General features: G+C 42.2%; 1 protein-coding gene across 4 annotated transcripts in view; it reads right to left on the minus strand.

Annotated features, from left to right (window-relative positions):
- Positions 1–2,147: 2,147 nt before the first annotated feature.
- The window catches only part of ccdc85cb (coiled-coil domain containing 85C, b), a 51,278-nt gene continuing 35,310 nt past the window's right edge, over positions 2,148–18,115 (minus strand). The window contains exons 3-7 of one of the 4 annotated variants that reach the window (XM_078275457.1): positions 17,657–17,698; positions 12,894–12,995; positions 7,464–7,556; positions 6,888–6,986; positions 2,148–6,030 (exon numbers count right to left, since the gene is read on the minus strand). In XM_078275457.1, coding sequence (XP_078131583.1) covers positions 5,941–6,030; positions 6,888–6,986; positions 7,464–7,556; positions 12,894–12,995; positions 17,657–17,698 — 426 coding nt within the window. In that variant the 3' untranslated portion in view covers positions 2,148–5,940. Of the gene's footprint in view, positions 6,031–6,887; positions 6,987–7,463; positions 7,557–12,893; positions 12,999–17,656; positions 17,699–18,115 lie in introns of all 4 variants that reach the window. The other 3 variants (XM_078275456.1, XM_078275459.1, XM_078275458.1) reach the window with 3 other exon arrangements.

Genomic DNA, 18,115 nt, shown 5'->3' on the forward strand with positions numbered 1-18,115 from the left:
GTTTATTATTAAAGGAGAAAAAAAAATCCAAACCATCATGGCCCTGTGTGAAAAAAGTGATTGCCCCCCCCCCTTGTTAAAACATACTATAACTGTGGTTGTCCACACCTGAGTTCAATTTCTCTAGCCACACCCAGGCCTGATTATTGCCACACCTGTTCACAATCAAGGCATCACTTAAATAGGAGCTGCTTGACACAGTAAGGTCCACCAGAAGATCCTTAAAAAGCTACACATCATGCCGAGACCCAAAGAAATTCAGGAACAATTGAGAAAGAAAGTAATTGAGATCTATCAGTCTGGAAAGGGTTATAAAGCCATTTCCAAAGCTTTGGGAATCCAGCGAACCACAGTGAGAGCCATTATCCACAAATGGCGAAGACATGGAACAGTGGTGAACCTTCCCAGGAGTGGCCGGCCGCCCAAAATTACCCCAAGAGCGCAGCGACGACTCATCAAGAGGTCACAAAAGACCCCACAACAACGTCCAAAGAACTGCAGGCCTCACTTGCCTCAGTTAAGGTCAGCGTTCATGCCTCCACCATCAGGAAAAGACTGGGCAAAAAATGGCCTGCATGGCAGAGTTCCAAGGAGAAAACCACTGCTGAGCAAAAGAACATCAAAGCTTGTCTCAATTTCTCCAGAACACATCTTGATGATCCCCAAGACTTTTGGGACAACATTCTGTGGACCGATGAGACAAAAGTGGAACTCTTTGGAAGGTGTGTGTCCAAGTATATCTGGCGTAGAAGGAACACTGCATTTCATAAAAAGAACATTATACCAACTGTAAAATATGGTGGTGGTAGTGTGATGGTCTGGGGGCTGTTTTGCTGCTTCAGGACCTGGAAGACTTGCCGTGATAAAAGGAACTATGAATTCTGCTGTCTGCAAGAGATCCTGAAGGAGAATGTCCGACCATCTGTTCGTGTACTCAAGCTGAAACGAACTTGGGTTCTGCAGCAGGACAATGATCCTAAACACACCAGCAAGTCCACCACCGAATGGCTGAAGAAAAAACTAAATGAAGACTTTGGAGTGGCCTAGCCAAAGTCCTGACCTGAATCCTATTGAGATGTTGTGGTATGACCTTAAAAAGGCCGTTCATGCTCGAAAACCCTCTAATGTAACTGAATTAGGACAATTCTGCAAAGATGAGTGGGCCAAAATTCCTCCAGGGCGCTGTAAAAGCCTCATTGCACGTTATCGCAAAGCGCTTGGTTGCAGTTGTTGCTGCTAAGGGTGGCCCAACCAGTTATTAGGTTTAGGGGGGCAATCACTTTTTTCACACAGGGCCATGATGGTTTGGATTTTTTTCACCTTTAATAATTAACACCTTCATTTACAAATTGCATTTTGTGTTTACTTGTGTTGTCCTTGACTATTTGTTTAAATTGGTTTGATGTTCAGAAACACTTAAGTGTGACAAACATGCAAAGGAACAGGAAATGAGGAAGGGGGCAAACACTTTTTCACACCACTGTATCTATATATATATCTATATATATATATGTATATATCTATCTCTATATCTATCTATCTCATATATATATATATATACTCTATCTCTATATATATATATATATATATATATATATCTCTCTCTCTCCATCTATATATATATATATATATATATCTCTCTTTTTTTATCTAACAACATTTATCCATAATAAACTGTTTTCAACCATTTTACTTTTGCTAACCATTTTAACTTCTGACTATTTTTCATGCACTATCAATTGCAGTTGGTGTTAATGTGTTACAAGCTATTTTATAGTCTATAGTTCAACTGACTAAGGTTGATAGGTGTATTGTAAATGTACTTACGATTACTCCAACGTGTAATACTATTTGGCTTTATTTTCCTCCTTAACTTAAATGGAAATTATTTTTCTAATCCAATTACAATTCTATTTTTTTTAATGAGTTAGGTTTATTATTATAGCTGTTAAAGTACCTCTGGTTATAAACATAGACTGTAGGTTAGGAACATAATGTTGGGAATTACTCATGTACATAACTTGATAGAAAAGATCTGCAGTTTGACATCCAGTACTGTACCAACAGAGGGCAGTCGAACTCATCTACTGGAGAAAACTACAGGCCTGCAAAAAGGGTTGCTTCATCAAACAAAAACAGCACTTCAGTATCATTAACCAACTTTGTTTATTTTCTCCCAAATATTTCTAAAAGTGGCCTAAATATTCCATGTTTTCTTCTCACCTGCCAAATATTCATCTTACCAGTGAAATTCATGAAAAGAACTTACAGCCATGCTAGTTAGTACAGGAATTGACATTTACACTGTAGATTCTAGGATTCTGTACTGTGGGTTTAGCATTTAGGCACAACAAAAGAAACACTATAGCTGTTTAAAAAAAAAAAAAAAAAAAAAAAAAAAAGACAGTCGGGTTCCAAATCAAAACACCATGCAGAAAAAAATGTGGCACATTTTCAAATCAAATGCCATTTATAAAGTATTCAAAATTGCATCATGGCTTCAAAATCAGTTCCTAGAAAAAAGGACACTTTTTTAAAAAACCATACGATTTATTTGTGACCCCATTGTTTGAGAGAACAGAGGTGCACGGCAGGCAGCCTCAGAAAATGTTCTAATTTGGAACAAATAACACCAGAGATAGGGAGAGCCTGAGCTGTCAGTCACTAAACTTAGCCATCAAATATACATTTAAAACACGACTGTTCAGTTACTGAGAGCGCTCCCGTTTCTATCTGACACCTGGCAATAAATACTCGGACAAACAGTGTTTGTTCATTAAGAAATACTCGTTTTTTTCAATGTTAGTGTTTTCAGGAGACATCTAAGGGAAGCCCCATCTCTCATATTCTAAGAAAGAAAAAAGAAGAAAAAAAAGATTCAACTTTGAAGAAACATGCGCTGCATAAACACACCTGCTGAATCCACAGAGAAGGACTGAGTTAAAGCAGCTACAAGGGGTTTTTAACTGGTTATGAAATAGTCTCCATTTAATACTGATGCCTCTATACATGCATAACCAAACGGGACCATCAGTGAGAAGATTGCCTATTTCTCTCTCAAATATAAGACTTTTTTTTTTTCTCCACCCTGGATATACATATATCTAGGGAGGAAAAATGTCAATATACATTCACAACAGCAGGTGCCGCCAAAAGACGAGCCATTAAGGATGACATTCTATGGGAGGAGCCGGTGGAACCAGAGAGTAGGAGTGACAATAGTGTTTTCATGGCCGAAGGACAGAGTAGTAACCGAGTCCGACCCGAATGCAACAGCCATTGTGTTTTTTTATGTCCAACCCGTAAACTGAAGCTCTGAGTTTGTGTCACACTGTCTGGATAGCCTTATTGGTTAGCTAAGTAGTTAATTTACAAATGTACAAATTACATTTAACTTAATTTAAATGTGACAACTTAATCTAAGAGATATTGAAAACATGATTTTATTTAAAAGATATTAACAGCCTACCTATTTTTTTTTTTAACTCATTATTTTCAAATAAAATGAATTATTAGACAGGGTCGTCTTATAATCAGGGTCATCATATATTCGGGCCAATACGGGAGTTATTCTTAAGGCCTGTCCCCGGGTTGCAACATTTGTTTTTCCTACTATGGCCACGCCAAGACCTGCCCTTCAATCACTACTATTGGCCAGGCGTCCATGCTTACGCAAGGTAACGTAACCGCATTTGTACAGGTCCTATCCCCTGACCAATCGGCTATCCTAACCTTAACCACCCGAGGTCAATGCCTAACCCCAACCAATTGAGCTGCTATTAAAGGGCGGGTCTTGGCGTGGCCATAGTAGGGGGAAAAAGATTTGGCCCCCGGGTCCGATTCACTGCTAAATTAGACGAAACGATTTACGGCACGCAGAACGTTAGAGCATGTTAACATTTTCCCAGGCAAAGTTTAACAGTGAGTTTAGAAGTTATATTTTGTGGTCATGGCTGATAATGAGGCAGGATCAGGAAAGACTAAAAGAGAATAATTGACCGAAGGGAAAAAAAGAAAGAAAAAAAGCTAAATGTGACCGTGATAGAGCACGGGTGAAAACACGAGTCAGTGTTGGTCAGTCATTCAACAGCTGGAGAGAACTGCAGGATTTCAAAACCGATCCTAAAATTGTCCCTCTTCCTCTTAAGACAGGTGTGTAATATGTCCATTTTATTCATGAAATACATTGCAGGGCGTGGTCTTCCATTCATTTATGAATTGAAAACACTGGTGGCCAAAACTAAGTTAACTTTGTTTTCACCATCGTCATACTGCAGTTATTAATCTCACAAAGCCACAAATAGATACATTACCTCATCACTATGCATCCTGCAAACAACTGTGTTTAAGAAAAGATTTTTTTTTTTTAAATAAGTTGCGTCTTTCTTTCACTCGCTTCCAAAACAAATGCACGGCACGCGCTAGCCAGATCAACATCTTCACGACACGAGGCGGCGGTGCTCAGGGAAACACTGCCGCTTGTGTCCACAGGGCTGCAATGAGAAATGAAAAGTTCCTTGTAGTTGCTTTAAGAAAAGTAACCTTTTTCATCTACTGAGATATAAAATGATAAACAAGAATTCAGGAGCAATAAAGAATGCCATCCAAACTGAACTTAGGGTTTAGTATTTGGCCTTATAAAAGGTTTAAATGGGACAATTGGCTTTTTGTATGGATTCAGCAAATGCCTTCAGCAGTCTTCAACCGAGTTGTAACCAGGGTTCAATAGAGGAAAAGAGGATTCACAGGCAGATGCTACAGCTTCAAGAGAACCATTCAGTCTCCTTCCACACACACATGCACGCCCACACACACACACACACACACACACACACACACACACACACACACACACACACACACACACACACACACACGGGCAAAGGTAAAGCTGTAGCCCTCCCAACCTGAGAAAATGATTGTCGAGCATGCACACAGCATACAATTTTACTTAATTTTACAAAGTGAGAAAATGATCTAACCATTAGCCCCTCGAGATGGTTTGATTCAGAATGGCCTTGATGTATTTTCAGAGGTTACAGAGAGAAGGAATAATAGCAATTATTCTGGAAAAGAAAAAAAGAAAAAAAAGAACACCCTGTTTAAGGACAGGTCATGTGCTTTTCAAACTAAATAATTGATCACATGGCCACGCTAGAATACAAAATAGATAAAAGTAAAATCAACAATAACAATGAAGTAGTGCTATGGTTTTATACAGAATATACACAATTTAACAGTGATCTCTAGACTTTTATTATCCTTAGACTTGATGAGCAAAAGGCGCTAGGTCACAGTGGGTTTCACATTAGTTAACACTTTAGAACGCTAATGCTAGTTATACTCGTTGACCACTAGGGGGGGGGGGGCGATACATGTGACAGGAGCTAGGGTCTCTATAGGAGGTACTATCAAAACTTATCTGAAAATACCGCCGTAAATGTTGCCTTCACATCCCAGCGACATGTGAGGAGATTTCTACCCCGGTCTGTGCTTGAAACCATGTCGTATCGTTAGCCTAATGTAGCACAGCTATGCTCTAAAGGACTAAAGGTGGTGTGTGTGTGTGTGTGTGTGTGTGTGTGTGTGTGTGTGTGTTTATAGCGTTTACAGAGAGAGATCATTGTGTGGCTGAAAGCCTCCAAATCCACGAAGAAAAGTGGCGAATCAGTGAAACTAGCTGCCAGTTGTCAACGCTTCATAAGCTCTAAAAGAGATGAAAACATGTCGTACACGTAAAGGTGTGCATGTGGATAACAGAACTAACAGGTCCGCTTAGTAGCTATTAGCCAATCTTAAAAGAGTGGTTATTGAAGGAATGCTGGGTGCTGTAGGCAGTAGGGAGCATGGCATGATGGGTTGTGTAGGCGCAGGTAGTAAAAGGTGTTTTCAGGTGAGTATAGGTACTGTAAATCCTGATCTCTTTCTCTGGTTGCCATGCTACAGCGGCCCTTTGAACTGGTTCCCAGAGAGGTGCTGTCTAACGGACAGCTTTGATCCCGCTGCATCGCCCAGCTTTCTCCACACCACCTGCAAACAGACGCAGAGAGAGAAGTTGGAGAGGGGAAGAGGACATACAGAGACAGGCACACATAGAGGCAGAGACTGAAAGAGTAAGGCTAGGCAGCGGGGAGGGGGGGGGAGACTTTCTTCTTCAAGAGTCAAAAAACTTCAAATGCTCACAGTTTGACTTTGAGCTGCAAAGACTACACACACACACACACACACACACACACACACACACTTTAGCAGCGCTATCTCTGCTCTGTGGAGTGAGTGAGAGGGGGGGGCCCCCCGGGGGACCCTGGTGATATTACAGAGGTACTATTGTAGTGCTCCCCAGATTCCTGGCCTGTCACATACCTCTGCAGGGCCCAGATAGCCCCGCTCTCCTTTTCTCTCTCTAATCAGCCGACCTTTTATCCGGGGCCTTTCAGCGCCAGCCGAGAAAGATGGAGAAAGATGAGGGGGGGAGGGCGGAGGAGAGGAAGAACGGAGGGGTGAGGCTGAGGCGCGCGGGGTGTTCTTTTCCCTGCCGCTCCAGTTTAATTGCTCTGACAGCTCAACTACGAGCCTCTACTTTGGGCTTCCAGTTTAGAGCTGGCTTTGGAGCAGTGGCGAGGGAGTGGGAGAGGGGAGGTGGGAGAGATAAAGAGATAAAAAGCAAGGGGGAGCGCTGTGGCCGGGGACACTGCTGCAAGTGCCATTCCGTAACAAATGAGTCTAGATGAGGCTTCCTCATTAGTGAAAGCAGCTCAAAAACTGACCCGATTCGCACCCATTAGAAGAGAACAAAAATAACTGCCCAACAGACCGACAGGACAAACAGGAACATCGTGGATGCAAGAGAAGAACTGTCAGGGAAGCAGGGCAAGGGTTGCACTTACGTTGCACATCTCTCGCACGATGGCCTTCTCTTTCTCACTGAGATCGTCCTCGTAGTCCTCAGGAACCTGCTTGTCCAGGTTCTCGTGGACCTCCAGCACCTGATGACAAGTGCCATTTTATTTTTATTAAATGTTATATGGAGCAAAGTCAAAACTTCAGAAGTGTCTGTTCCAAACGTTTTTTTGTTGTTGCGTCTAACATCAGTTTCTTTCACTTACAAATGCACTTGTGCACTCATTTAACTCTGAAAATGTGTTATACTTGAGTCTGAATATTGTTTTCATCACAAATGGATTGATTTTGGAACAGAAAGAGCTCAATTACGGCTTTCCAACAATATACAAAACCAATAAATGTTCAAGACCTCTGAATCTGGAGAAACAGCTGACCAATCAGAGTGAGCGGTAATAAAAAATGGGAACGTCATCTTCCTACACAGTTAAACGAAAAGATAGTACGCAGCAATAAGTGGGACTGAAGTCAACAGTACAAAACAGTTTGGGGGAAAGAAGACGCAAAGCCAGATTTCAACTAGTGTAATGGTGATCAGAAAAATGACACAGTGAATGTAGTACCTTCATGGCGTGCACCACGGCCTCAGGCTTCTGGACGCAGGACAAGTAGCCTGTGGCAGGAGAGGACTCGCTGGTTGGGAGCCGGCCAGTACCCTGCGGGGAGAAGTGGAAACATTTGTTGTTTTTTTTACGGTTTTGTAATTCCTCCCACAGTAGTCAGTGCAAGAGCATGTGCAAGAAGATGAGAGAGAAGGGGCGAACGGCGACCAAGGTTAAGACGCAGGTCTATGTAAACCCACAACATCTGGTAGACACGTCAAACTCGTGTCTCGCCACATCTGCGGTCACAGGTTTTAACCCAGGAGTCAAATGAGCAGCAACTCACTTAGCTCTTCATTTCAGCCATCCAAGATACAACGCAATAACAGTTAATAAGCCACTCTTTCCTTCCCGGTGGGTGTTTGGTTCTGATTTAACACCAGCGATTTCTTGTACTGTAAGCACGATAAAATGCCATCCCTTTCATTCCAACTCAAATCCCCTCTCCTCCCATGTGTCTCTCTTTTTGCATTCACCCCGTATTCAACTCGCAGCCAGGTCTGCTACCTGCACAGTGTGATTTAACCTGGTGTGACGGGAGCAGCCAGCCAGGAAGCGGACCAGGGGGTTGCTTGACTCATCCTACCCCCTGGTTAGTTCCAGACAGTGGCTCTCTGTTAGAGGGACACAGAGATCTCTGGGACACAAACAATGGCACCATTCACTGTAAACCTGGCATCGAGGGCCCTGCATAAGACACAGCTCCGTGGCCCTGGTTCAATTCTCCGCTCACTGGTGATGCGTTTGTCAGCTCCCTCCGCACCCGCTGGCCCCATTTAGGTGCCAGAAAGAGCCCACACAACCTACTACCACAGAGATAAAATAATAATCCCACTGAAGCCAAGAGGGATGTTTTGTGGACTTTGCCCAACACTCTATTCACATCACGTCAGCCACATGAAAAAAAACCTTTCAAAATTTCAAAAGATTTCGCTGGTCCTGCAGGCCTGACAACTGTTTGTATTGAATGTAGTGATGATTATGACATTTATTTATTTCCTCAGATAGTGAAAGGTTATCAATATGCCTAAACTGTGTGAGAAAAAAAAGAAACATAGCAGGGGTTTTGCCCTTTTGTTTTCATGTAGAAGTCGATGTTATCCACACACAGTTATGGTATTAAAAAAGTCAAACATGCCCTGATAGTATGGAGATGAGTCGTCTGCCATTATGTATTTTATTCATGAGCTTTCATATAAAAAAAAAAAAAATCATGGACAAAAATGAAAAATGAAAAGGTTAATATGAATTTGGCTGTTTTTTGTATTAAAAAGGTTGCACGCTCAAAAGTCCTTTGAATGCACCAACAAGAGTTTCCAAAACACTCCCTACATGTAACTTCATTCAAAAATGGTTTATATGAATGGTTTATATTTATATTAGTGCCAATAAGATAGCTGAAGTTTAGAATTGATACCAAAACAATAATTGTTTTCAATGTGTATAAATGATCAACGAATAGATAAACAAGACAAATCTGACCATTTGACATCCATTGCCAGTTTTTGGCGCTCTGTTTAAAAAAAAAAAAAAAATACATTTGCTCAAGTACTTGTTAGTTCCCTGAGCAATTCAATGTAATGGTACTTCTACGTCACTACATTTCAGAGGGAAATATTGAACTTTTCACTCCAGTACGTGTATTTGACAGTTGTAAGTTGCTAGTTACTTTGCAGATACAGGTTTTACTTACAAAACGTGTGATCAGTTCATAAAACACGATGCATTGTTATATATTAAACCACCCAACAGTATATAAAATAGTTCCTTCACTTTTACCAGCTCCGACATGAAAAGACTTGCCTACACAGTAATCAATCAATAAAACAATAATGCACTCAATAATGCAATCAATAAGTACTTTTACGTTCGATACTTTGTCTTTTTTTACATTAAGGTTTTGAATTAGAGTTTTCTGTATCTGTATCTGTATCAGCATGTGGATTGGGCCGCATTTTTCTGTCCGAGCCCGGCCCGCGTCCGACAGAGCAGTAACCGAGTCCGGCCCGAGCCCGACAGGCATCAAGATATTTATGTCCGAGCCCGACCCGAGCCCGACAGTTAAAATCTCATTTTTTTCTCCTACTAATGACACATACGTTTGTTTGTGTGGAAAGCTTTCATTAAGCAACTGTAGGAAGGCATTCGGAAATGTCAACAGAGGAGCGCATCAGCACACACGGGGCAACAAGCGCACGTTAACACAGACGCGCACCTACATAATAAGCTTTTTTTAATTGAAAATGTTCAATGCCTTATCGCGCTGACGTGACCGAGCCCGACCCGAACATCATTTCTAAATATCTGTCCGAACCCGGCCCGATGGGTCCCGATGGGTCCCGATGGGTCCTGATGGGCTCGGTTCGGGTATCAATCCTCTATTTTGAATGCAGGACTTCTGTTTGTAACAGTGTATTTCTTACATTGTAGTATTACTATGTTAACATGAGTACGCTGATTTATTAGACCATGCTAAAATTAACAGAAAGTGGATGACTGGAAGGTGGGAGTTAATCAAAAATTGGGAAATGGTCTGCAGGACTTTTATTTTGTAGGATAAAATATGCAAAACCACAAGCAAGTCCCTTTAGAAACATGGATCAGAGTGATGTGTAGGATGGACAGTCCACATTTGTGGGAAAATGATATATCAAATGATATATCCTCTTGGTAAATTCAAACACATTTCCCACTCAGTAAAGTGTGTTTCTTCTTGTTTAAGGTCACAGCATGAAATGTATTTTTTCCATACAGCTCTTCTCCAGTAGACTTTGAAGTCAAAAAAAATAAATATGTAAATCACTGTCGCCTTCTTTTGATGCTCTCTACTGTGGGTTAAAGCTATTATTTGAAATGTGTAAACACATTCTGCCGGCATCTGGGCCAGGCTTTTTTTTGTTTTGTTTATTTCACTCCGGAGCGGTGCAGTAGAGAAACAGATTTGGACAGCGCAGAGACACAGCCAGCTCCGGGCAATGTTTACTGTTCATATGGATGTACAGTCGGGGATGGCACGCCTGCATAAACAGGCCTGATTTAGGCTGTGCAGGATGACGGGGAAAAAAAACAAACGCTGTCAGAATCAATGGTTTATAGTTGGAGCATACAGAATCAGAGCCGACTGTTGAGTGTTTGTGAGATTCACGCAGGCTGGCCCCTTCCTTTCCTTTCCCATCTTTCTTTTCTTCTCTTCTTTCATGCTCGTTTTCTATCTGACAATCTCAGGCACACTCACTGACCTGAAACTGACCTGAAACAGGCCTGAATGAGACAAAGGACTCAATGTAAAGGATGAGCTGATAGATTAGGATGGGTACACACAACGAAGAGTCCAGTTCACTGAAGCTCTGCTGTTATAGTCTTCGGCGCCACATCGCTCATCTTCTCTTTCTCCCTCTCTCTCTCCCCATCTTCCAACAAGGGCTTTCTCTCACACGTGGATCAACTTGGGTTACATTAGAGAGCAGGCAATCGATCACCATACAGCTCAACATGAGTGTGTCTCCGTGGAGTTGTCACGACAACAAAGCCATCATGAGAAGAGGACTTAAATCGCAAGAATAAGTCTGTGATGCATGCAACTGCTTTGCCAGTATCCTATTGGAAGCTTGCTGAAGTATTTGATGGTAGCCTGGTTACCTCACGGCTTATCTTTGTGAAATATAATTTTATATCTTGCTAGTTTATACCATTTAAACTGAATTTCAATCAAGTGTCCTGTCAGATATAACTCTTAAATCTCTGGACTCAGTCTATCACTCTGCCGTGAGATTCATAACCGGTCAGGTCTATGCTACACATCATTGTGTTGTATACGAAAGTGTTATATGAAAAGCCATGGCGCAGGGTCCGGCGTAGGGTCTGTATCTCCAGGTACCTACAGTATGTACTGTACATACTCACACATAAATTGGCCTTTACTCAGAAGGACATCATCAGACTCGCTCTGCTCACTGGCTTTCGCCTCATGTTTCACGAGCTCGGTCTGAACTTGGAAAAAAAAGAAATCGCTATTTCTACACCACTAACAAGGCTCAAAATATCACCACACTACCACGGTAGCATGATGAGTGTCCCTACATGTAAACCGAAGCATTGAGAACTTTGTAAAGTGTACAGACTAACTATTAAAAAGATAGTTTTAGAAAGACAGTACCTTTCACGAATACAGGCGGGCGCCATCTTGGGAAAACAGTCACGACCAGTCGAATGCCATGCATATATTTTAATAAACAGATATAATTCATGCATTTCTATGTAATTACATTTCACAAACATAATTCCCATCGACCAGTGGTATAGAAATAGCGATTTCTTTTTACTTTAGCCGTGCCCCGATGACTAGCGTTATAAGCTAATTAGCGGTTAGCGATGAAACTGGTCACATTCGATTAGCATGAAAACAAATCCCAGAGAACGGTCGAACTCGGACGCGTGTTATTAACCCCTAGGTTCATTTTGCGCCGGATTTGTCCTGTAGGTCAATATCATGACCTTGTTTCGTGTGAACCTGCATTGTGAAATTGAATGCGAGGGAGCCAACGGTCGAGATAATTGGCAGTTTAAATCCATCCTCCTGCAGGGAGAGACCTCTCGTGGGGTCAAGGACATTATTGAACGCCACGAACCTCCATGAGGATACGGGTTTGACCCACGAGCTTTAAAAGGTGAGTTGCAGCTCTGAACGCAGTCGGCCTGCGACCTCACACTGGGCCTGTGATTAAAATACAACATTGATTTTTTTACAAGGGGAAGATTTAGTCCTCTGGTTAGTGGCACAGCCCGGCCCTGACCTTCCTTAAGCAGTCAGAAAACAATTACACAGCCTCTCCTCCCCAGACACTGACTGGGTCAGGGGTGGCGCTGGATTGTAGAGGATTATTGCTTTTATAGTGGGATTCAGTTCAAACAGACTCCAGGGAGGGACAGGATATGGGAGGAAAGGAAGAGAAGAGAAGGCTGACTCCTCTTTATTGTCTTAGTTTCTCATCTTCTTCTGCTGTCTCATCCCCCTCATGCTCTATCTCCTTTTTACTCTCTTTTTCTTCCTACGTATGTGTGCGTTTCACCTCCTGTCGTGTATGAGAGAGTGAGGCTGCCTGTGGAGGTATAATTGGAGAGTTAGAAGTGAAGTGAATTAGAGCCGACTTGACTTGATTCCACTGTGGAGGCACTGGCACAGTCTTCCCTACAATCCAGTGTGTGTGCAATTAAACCCTGTCTCTATTCGTAACCACATCTGTATAAGCAGTGGCATAGTGTTGACTGTGACTGTTTAAGTGGTTAGGTATGAGTGGGTATCCCTCTATGTGTGTCAATGTGAGTGATTGTATGCGTGTACCCTTCTTGTGTGGACCGGTGTATGAGTGTGTGAGCCTCCTGGGTACTGACCATGTGCATGGCGTCCTGGCGTTGGGGCAGTGAGGACAGCTGGGACTCTGAGTGGTAGAGGGTCATTCCCTTCCTCAGGACACGTAGGTCACCTGGGTTACACTGCTGAGCACAAAACAAACACACACAAAAACAGAGATATAAGGCTTCAGTGTCATGTCAATTTATAATGTGTTGGGTTTTGCTTTACTGCATGCCAATTAATCCAAATTATTATTATTATTATTAATAATAAACCAAACTTATCAGAAAAATGAGCACTTGAACAAACCTCAGCGTAATAACAACTACCTAAAATGACAGAAACCATCTTTGGGAAAAATTTATTTGTCTTTTCAGTCACTCCAGAAAAACGTGATTAAGCGATCGCATAATTCAAAGCATAATCAGCCAAAGTCCGCATATTTATGCGGGGGCCGCATTTTTTCAAATACGCCGCACTTTCGCCGCATAAATTGCCGATTTCCGCGCAAAATATGCGGGGCTTGCATGATTTCATAATCCCCGCATTTTCGTTGCAAAAAAGTCCCATATATCTTAGCAGAAAGTTGAAAAATGTTGCGTTTACTACTTATGAAGCGACGTAATTACGCGCGGTGAACATCATCGAAAAGCTGCAAACCCCGCGATGAAGCCACGGTGAGTTTTTGCAAGTTCCCGCAATTTTTCATCGCATAAAATTGCATAAATATCCCGCATATTCCATCGCATTTTTTAAGAAAACGTGCCGCATAATCAAGGAGTTTTGCCCGCAACAATCACAAAAAAACTCTGCATTTTTCTGGAAGGACTGACTTTTTAGTTTGGCCCATGTCAGAGACTTTTTGAATTCAAAATAAAAATCAAATTGGGGAGATCAGTGCTGATATCCAGCTTGACAACATACACACTAAAGCCAATGTACCGTTACTTTGATAAGCTGCTACCGTCAGATAATATATGTTTATATATTTATCAGGCTCTACAGTGTGCTCTACAGTATATATTATTAACCCTCAGTGATGGTTCATTAAAAGGACCCTGAGGCTCTGCCCCCTCCTACACTGGCACCTGCACTCTCATCGTCACTCAGACGCCATTGCTCCGAGCACTTCATTTTTCAAAGCGGATTTATATTTGTTGAGGCTTGCTACATCCATTGCTTCCCGTTGTGCCGTCATCGAGGGCCATCGCAGGGACAGAGTTTGTACTAAGATTTGTCCTCATTAGCAGCCAAAGACCAGTCGTTCCTGGAGGCGGTAGCCAGCCTAGTGTCTCTCTGTGGGCAGGAACACGGCAACACCACTGTTCCTTATGACATTTCTCATGTCACGCACTAGTGTACGCTCTGCAAGGCACGGCGTGTAAACACACGTGATGCCCCGGCAATAAATGGCCCAAATGAGCGGTGGGTGTGCATCTATGAATGCATGGACATTGTGCTGTGTTGTCTGTCTCTGTATTATCTCTCTCTGTGACACACACACGCACGCACACACCGTTTCACTATCTTTGTGGGGACCAGTCAATGACATAATGCATTCCCTAGCCCCTTACCCTAACTATCACAACTAAATGCCTAACCTTAACCCTTAGCCTAACTATAACCTAATTCTAACCCTAATCCTAAAACCAAGTCTTAACCCTCAAACAGCCCTTTAAAGTTGTGGGGTCCAGCATTTTGGCCCCACAAAGCTGTCAGGACCCCACAAGTATACTGTATTCCCGGTTTTTGGACCCCACGAATATAGTTAAACACGAAAACACACACACACACACACACACACACACACACACGCACAAATAGCTACAATCAGCATTCCCCTTGTCTTCTCTGTCCTTTGATATCCCCCTCCTCTTCTCTTCTCTTCCAGCTTAGTATCCTGCTGCTGTTCATCTAACCTTTCCCAATCCTTCCCTTGGCACTTCTTGATATATCCTTTGGGTTTCCATATTCATGCCCTCAATTCTGTACCTCTGCTTACATCTCTTTGTCATTTCTCCAGGCTTTGTGTCTATCAGCGAGCTATGCCCTAAATGTCATATCTGAAGAAGTGACACAAACACAATCCATGAAATTAAAACATCTGTCAACTGAATATAGAAGACCTATGAGATCAGAAATAGTCCTCTGACGGGATTTCCAGCATCTGAAGAATATTCTAGTTATGCAAAGTCTGGCTTTAGACAGACAAACCAACACGCATCTCTAACTTTACATCCCTTCCTTAGTAGACCTTGACCACTGAGACCAACAAAGCTATTTGTTTGTCAGACAGCCGGGGACAGTTGGCCTTCTGCAGTTTTCTTGGCTAGCCCTTCCGTCTATCCATCCATCACAATGTTCATGGTGGTGACAGGGGCAAGTTTTAATTATGAGGGGCAGGGGTGATGCCACTTTGACAAAAGGGTGGAGAGGTTGGCAGCATGCTACTTCAGTACTATAAATTAGTGGAATACAGAACAGAAACAGTTTAATAGGAATAGCATGTGCTTTAAACTGGGTGGAGTCTGACCTTACATTTTTCCTCGTCTTACTTACAATACTAGGACTAGCTAGCTCTAGACTGCATTACAACAACACTGTTTCTTTGTTTACATGGGTTAAAAATTGGTGGGGCAAGGATGCTAACTTTTTGTCTAGGTAGTCAGCTTTAGCTTCAGTGATTTACCACACTATGATGTATGTTGCCACCAAGAGCATATTTATGACCACTTTTAAAAGGTTCTTGTTTTCAAACAAGTCAGCTGGAAACATCAAAAACGTCAGCGTTTTCAACTAGCCCACGGCGAAAACGTTAGCTTAATTAGCTAGCTAGCTAACTAGAGCTGATAGTTATAAATTAGAGACCTGGTTGTTTCAAAAATTACAAAGAATTGCAAGATTGCAAACCGCATTAGGTGACCCATGAGAAGGGAAAGCTTGACTTTTTTTGCAAGATAACTAAACCATGTTATAATCCATCTTCTTTTCACCTCTTTCATCATACAAATCCACTGGACCCTACCGCAGTTCACTCTCACAAAATGAGTTGAATTAGCCTGCGGTTAACAGATGGAGTGTCACCTGAATTTATCTTATGAATCATTCAATTCTCAGAGTCACACCCGGGCACTTACATGTTAATGATAAAGTGGAAGTGAGCATGTAGGGAAAGCCATAGAGTGCCTCACCCTTCAGTGAGCTAATGGAGATAAGTAACGGTTGAAAGACATGGGAGATCCGAGTGGGTGAAAAGAGCAAAACGTGTAATTGCACGCACCTGAGCATGTTTGAGTACGAGCGTGGGCGTGCACGTGCGCAAACACCTGTTTGACTCACTGAGTGTGTTCCCACCTATACTGTGCAGGCCCTTGGTAATATTCACCGTGGGACCTTGTTGTCAACTCACTCCCTTCTCCCTTTAGTACAGTAAAATGCTTCAGCCAAGCTGGTTTGGAGGGTCAACATTCCAGCGATAAGAGGCTATTGTTCCCTTCAGGCTCAGCACAAGTTCCACTCTTTCATAACACAGGGAGTAAGGCAGTATGTCCATTGAGGCAACTTATCCATTGTAAAAATTCCACCTGCTATTATTCAGACACATTATCAAGTAGGTTACTGCATTAGAGCCAACGTCACTCCAGAGATGCTCCATTGTTTCCATCACTTACTGGAGTGCACTTCTGTTTTCATTACCAATCTTACATTTAATAGAAAGCAAAGTTTATTAATAACACATCCTTCAAGGTAGTATTTTTGAACTCCAGACATTACTTCATTCTTCACTTGCACTCGCAGTTGTCAGCCATGCATTATGGATATCTGGATCTACCTGTGTTTCCCCCTGTATCCTAAATTATTCAGCCCACCAGACGTCCCGACCAGCCAGGACAAGCGTGTGTCATTTATGCACCAAAGCACAATGTAGCATTCGTTCACCTTGGGTACCTCGAACCAAACACTGACTGCACATGGCAGAACAGCTCCAAGGACAGGAAACAGCTTTCTCGCCAAGATAGACCACATACAAGCAGGGCCACCTGTGCTCATTCATTAGCATAGCATGCTAGCAGTGCATAGCAGGGACTGGGCACAGAAGCAACAACTCTACAAGGTAATGCAATCCAACTCCTTCAGGCTTAAAAATACTGACACTCGGTGATTCAGCTATGTGGTATGTGTGGTGGTATGGTATGTTTGAGGCTTCACTTTGTTGTACTGGACTGTATTTTGACGGACAAAATATTAAGTGCAAGACTAAGTACGTCTGTATGGCCTCAAACATATATTTTGACATTTCAGGAAATACGCTCATTCACTAAACAAGAGTTAGATGAGAAGGTTCATACCACTCTCTTGCCAGCAGCCACTTAGCTTAGCTAGCTTAGCATAAAGACTGGGAACCGTTCTGTTTCCAGTCTTTTATGCTAAGCTAAGCTAACTGGCTGCTGGCTGTAGCTGCATACTTAGCGTACAGACAGGAGAGTGGCATCAATCTTCTCATCTCTCGGCAAAAAAAGCGAATAAGCGAATTGCCCGAAACGTTACCACAGAGTCGATTCAGCACCCGTGTGAAAGTGTCAACATAAATGCAACATTATGCCATTAAACTTAATGCAGCTGAGTGCATTACATTGTACAGGTGTTGCTTTTATTGTGTCCACCCCTCTGCATATGAGAACGCAACAAGTTCAAAGCTGTGAAAAGTCCCACCACCAAACGGATAAAAGAGGGAAAAGGCAAAAGAGGCTCAACAACCAGCAGAGGAGCTAACAAACAGTGACATTTAAAAAAAAGTTACCTTTTTTGTTTGTATTTGGGAGAAACTATACCGGCTATAAGCCTAGGGAGAGAAAAACATAATAGTGTGTATGTTCGTTATTTGATTATTGTATCAAAGCCATTATTAACAGCAATGGTAGCAGCGGAGATACTGAACAAAGATACTGTAGAAAACAACAAGCTTTTACAGAGGAGTATTCTGATTAATGCCAAAGTTCAGTTGTGTCATGGTTGCCAGATTTGAATAACTTTTCTACTAGTCACAGCGGTATTTACTCCATTACATCCATTACTATTAAAAGTTCTATTACTGCAAAAACACACTCATCCCAACCTCAAAAAAAAGGAAAGAAAAAGAAAAAGAAAAAAAACATACCATCACTTCAAAAGCAAACAAGGACTATTAGTCGACTTCACGAAGCAGGGTCAAATTATACGTCTTGAGTGCTGTGAGACAACGTGTGCCGCCTAATTGAAG

Source organism: Sander vitreus, chromosome 18 (assembly GCF_031162955.1).
Source record: "Sander vitreus isolate 19-12246 chromosome 18, sanVit1, whole genome shotgun sequence".
Taxonomy (NCBI): domain Eukaryota; kingdom Metazoa; phylum Chordata; class Actinopteri; order Perciformes; family Percidae; genus Sander; species Sander vitreus.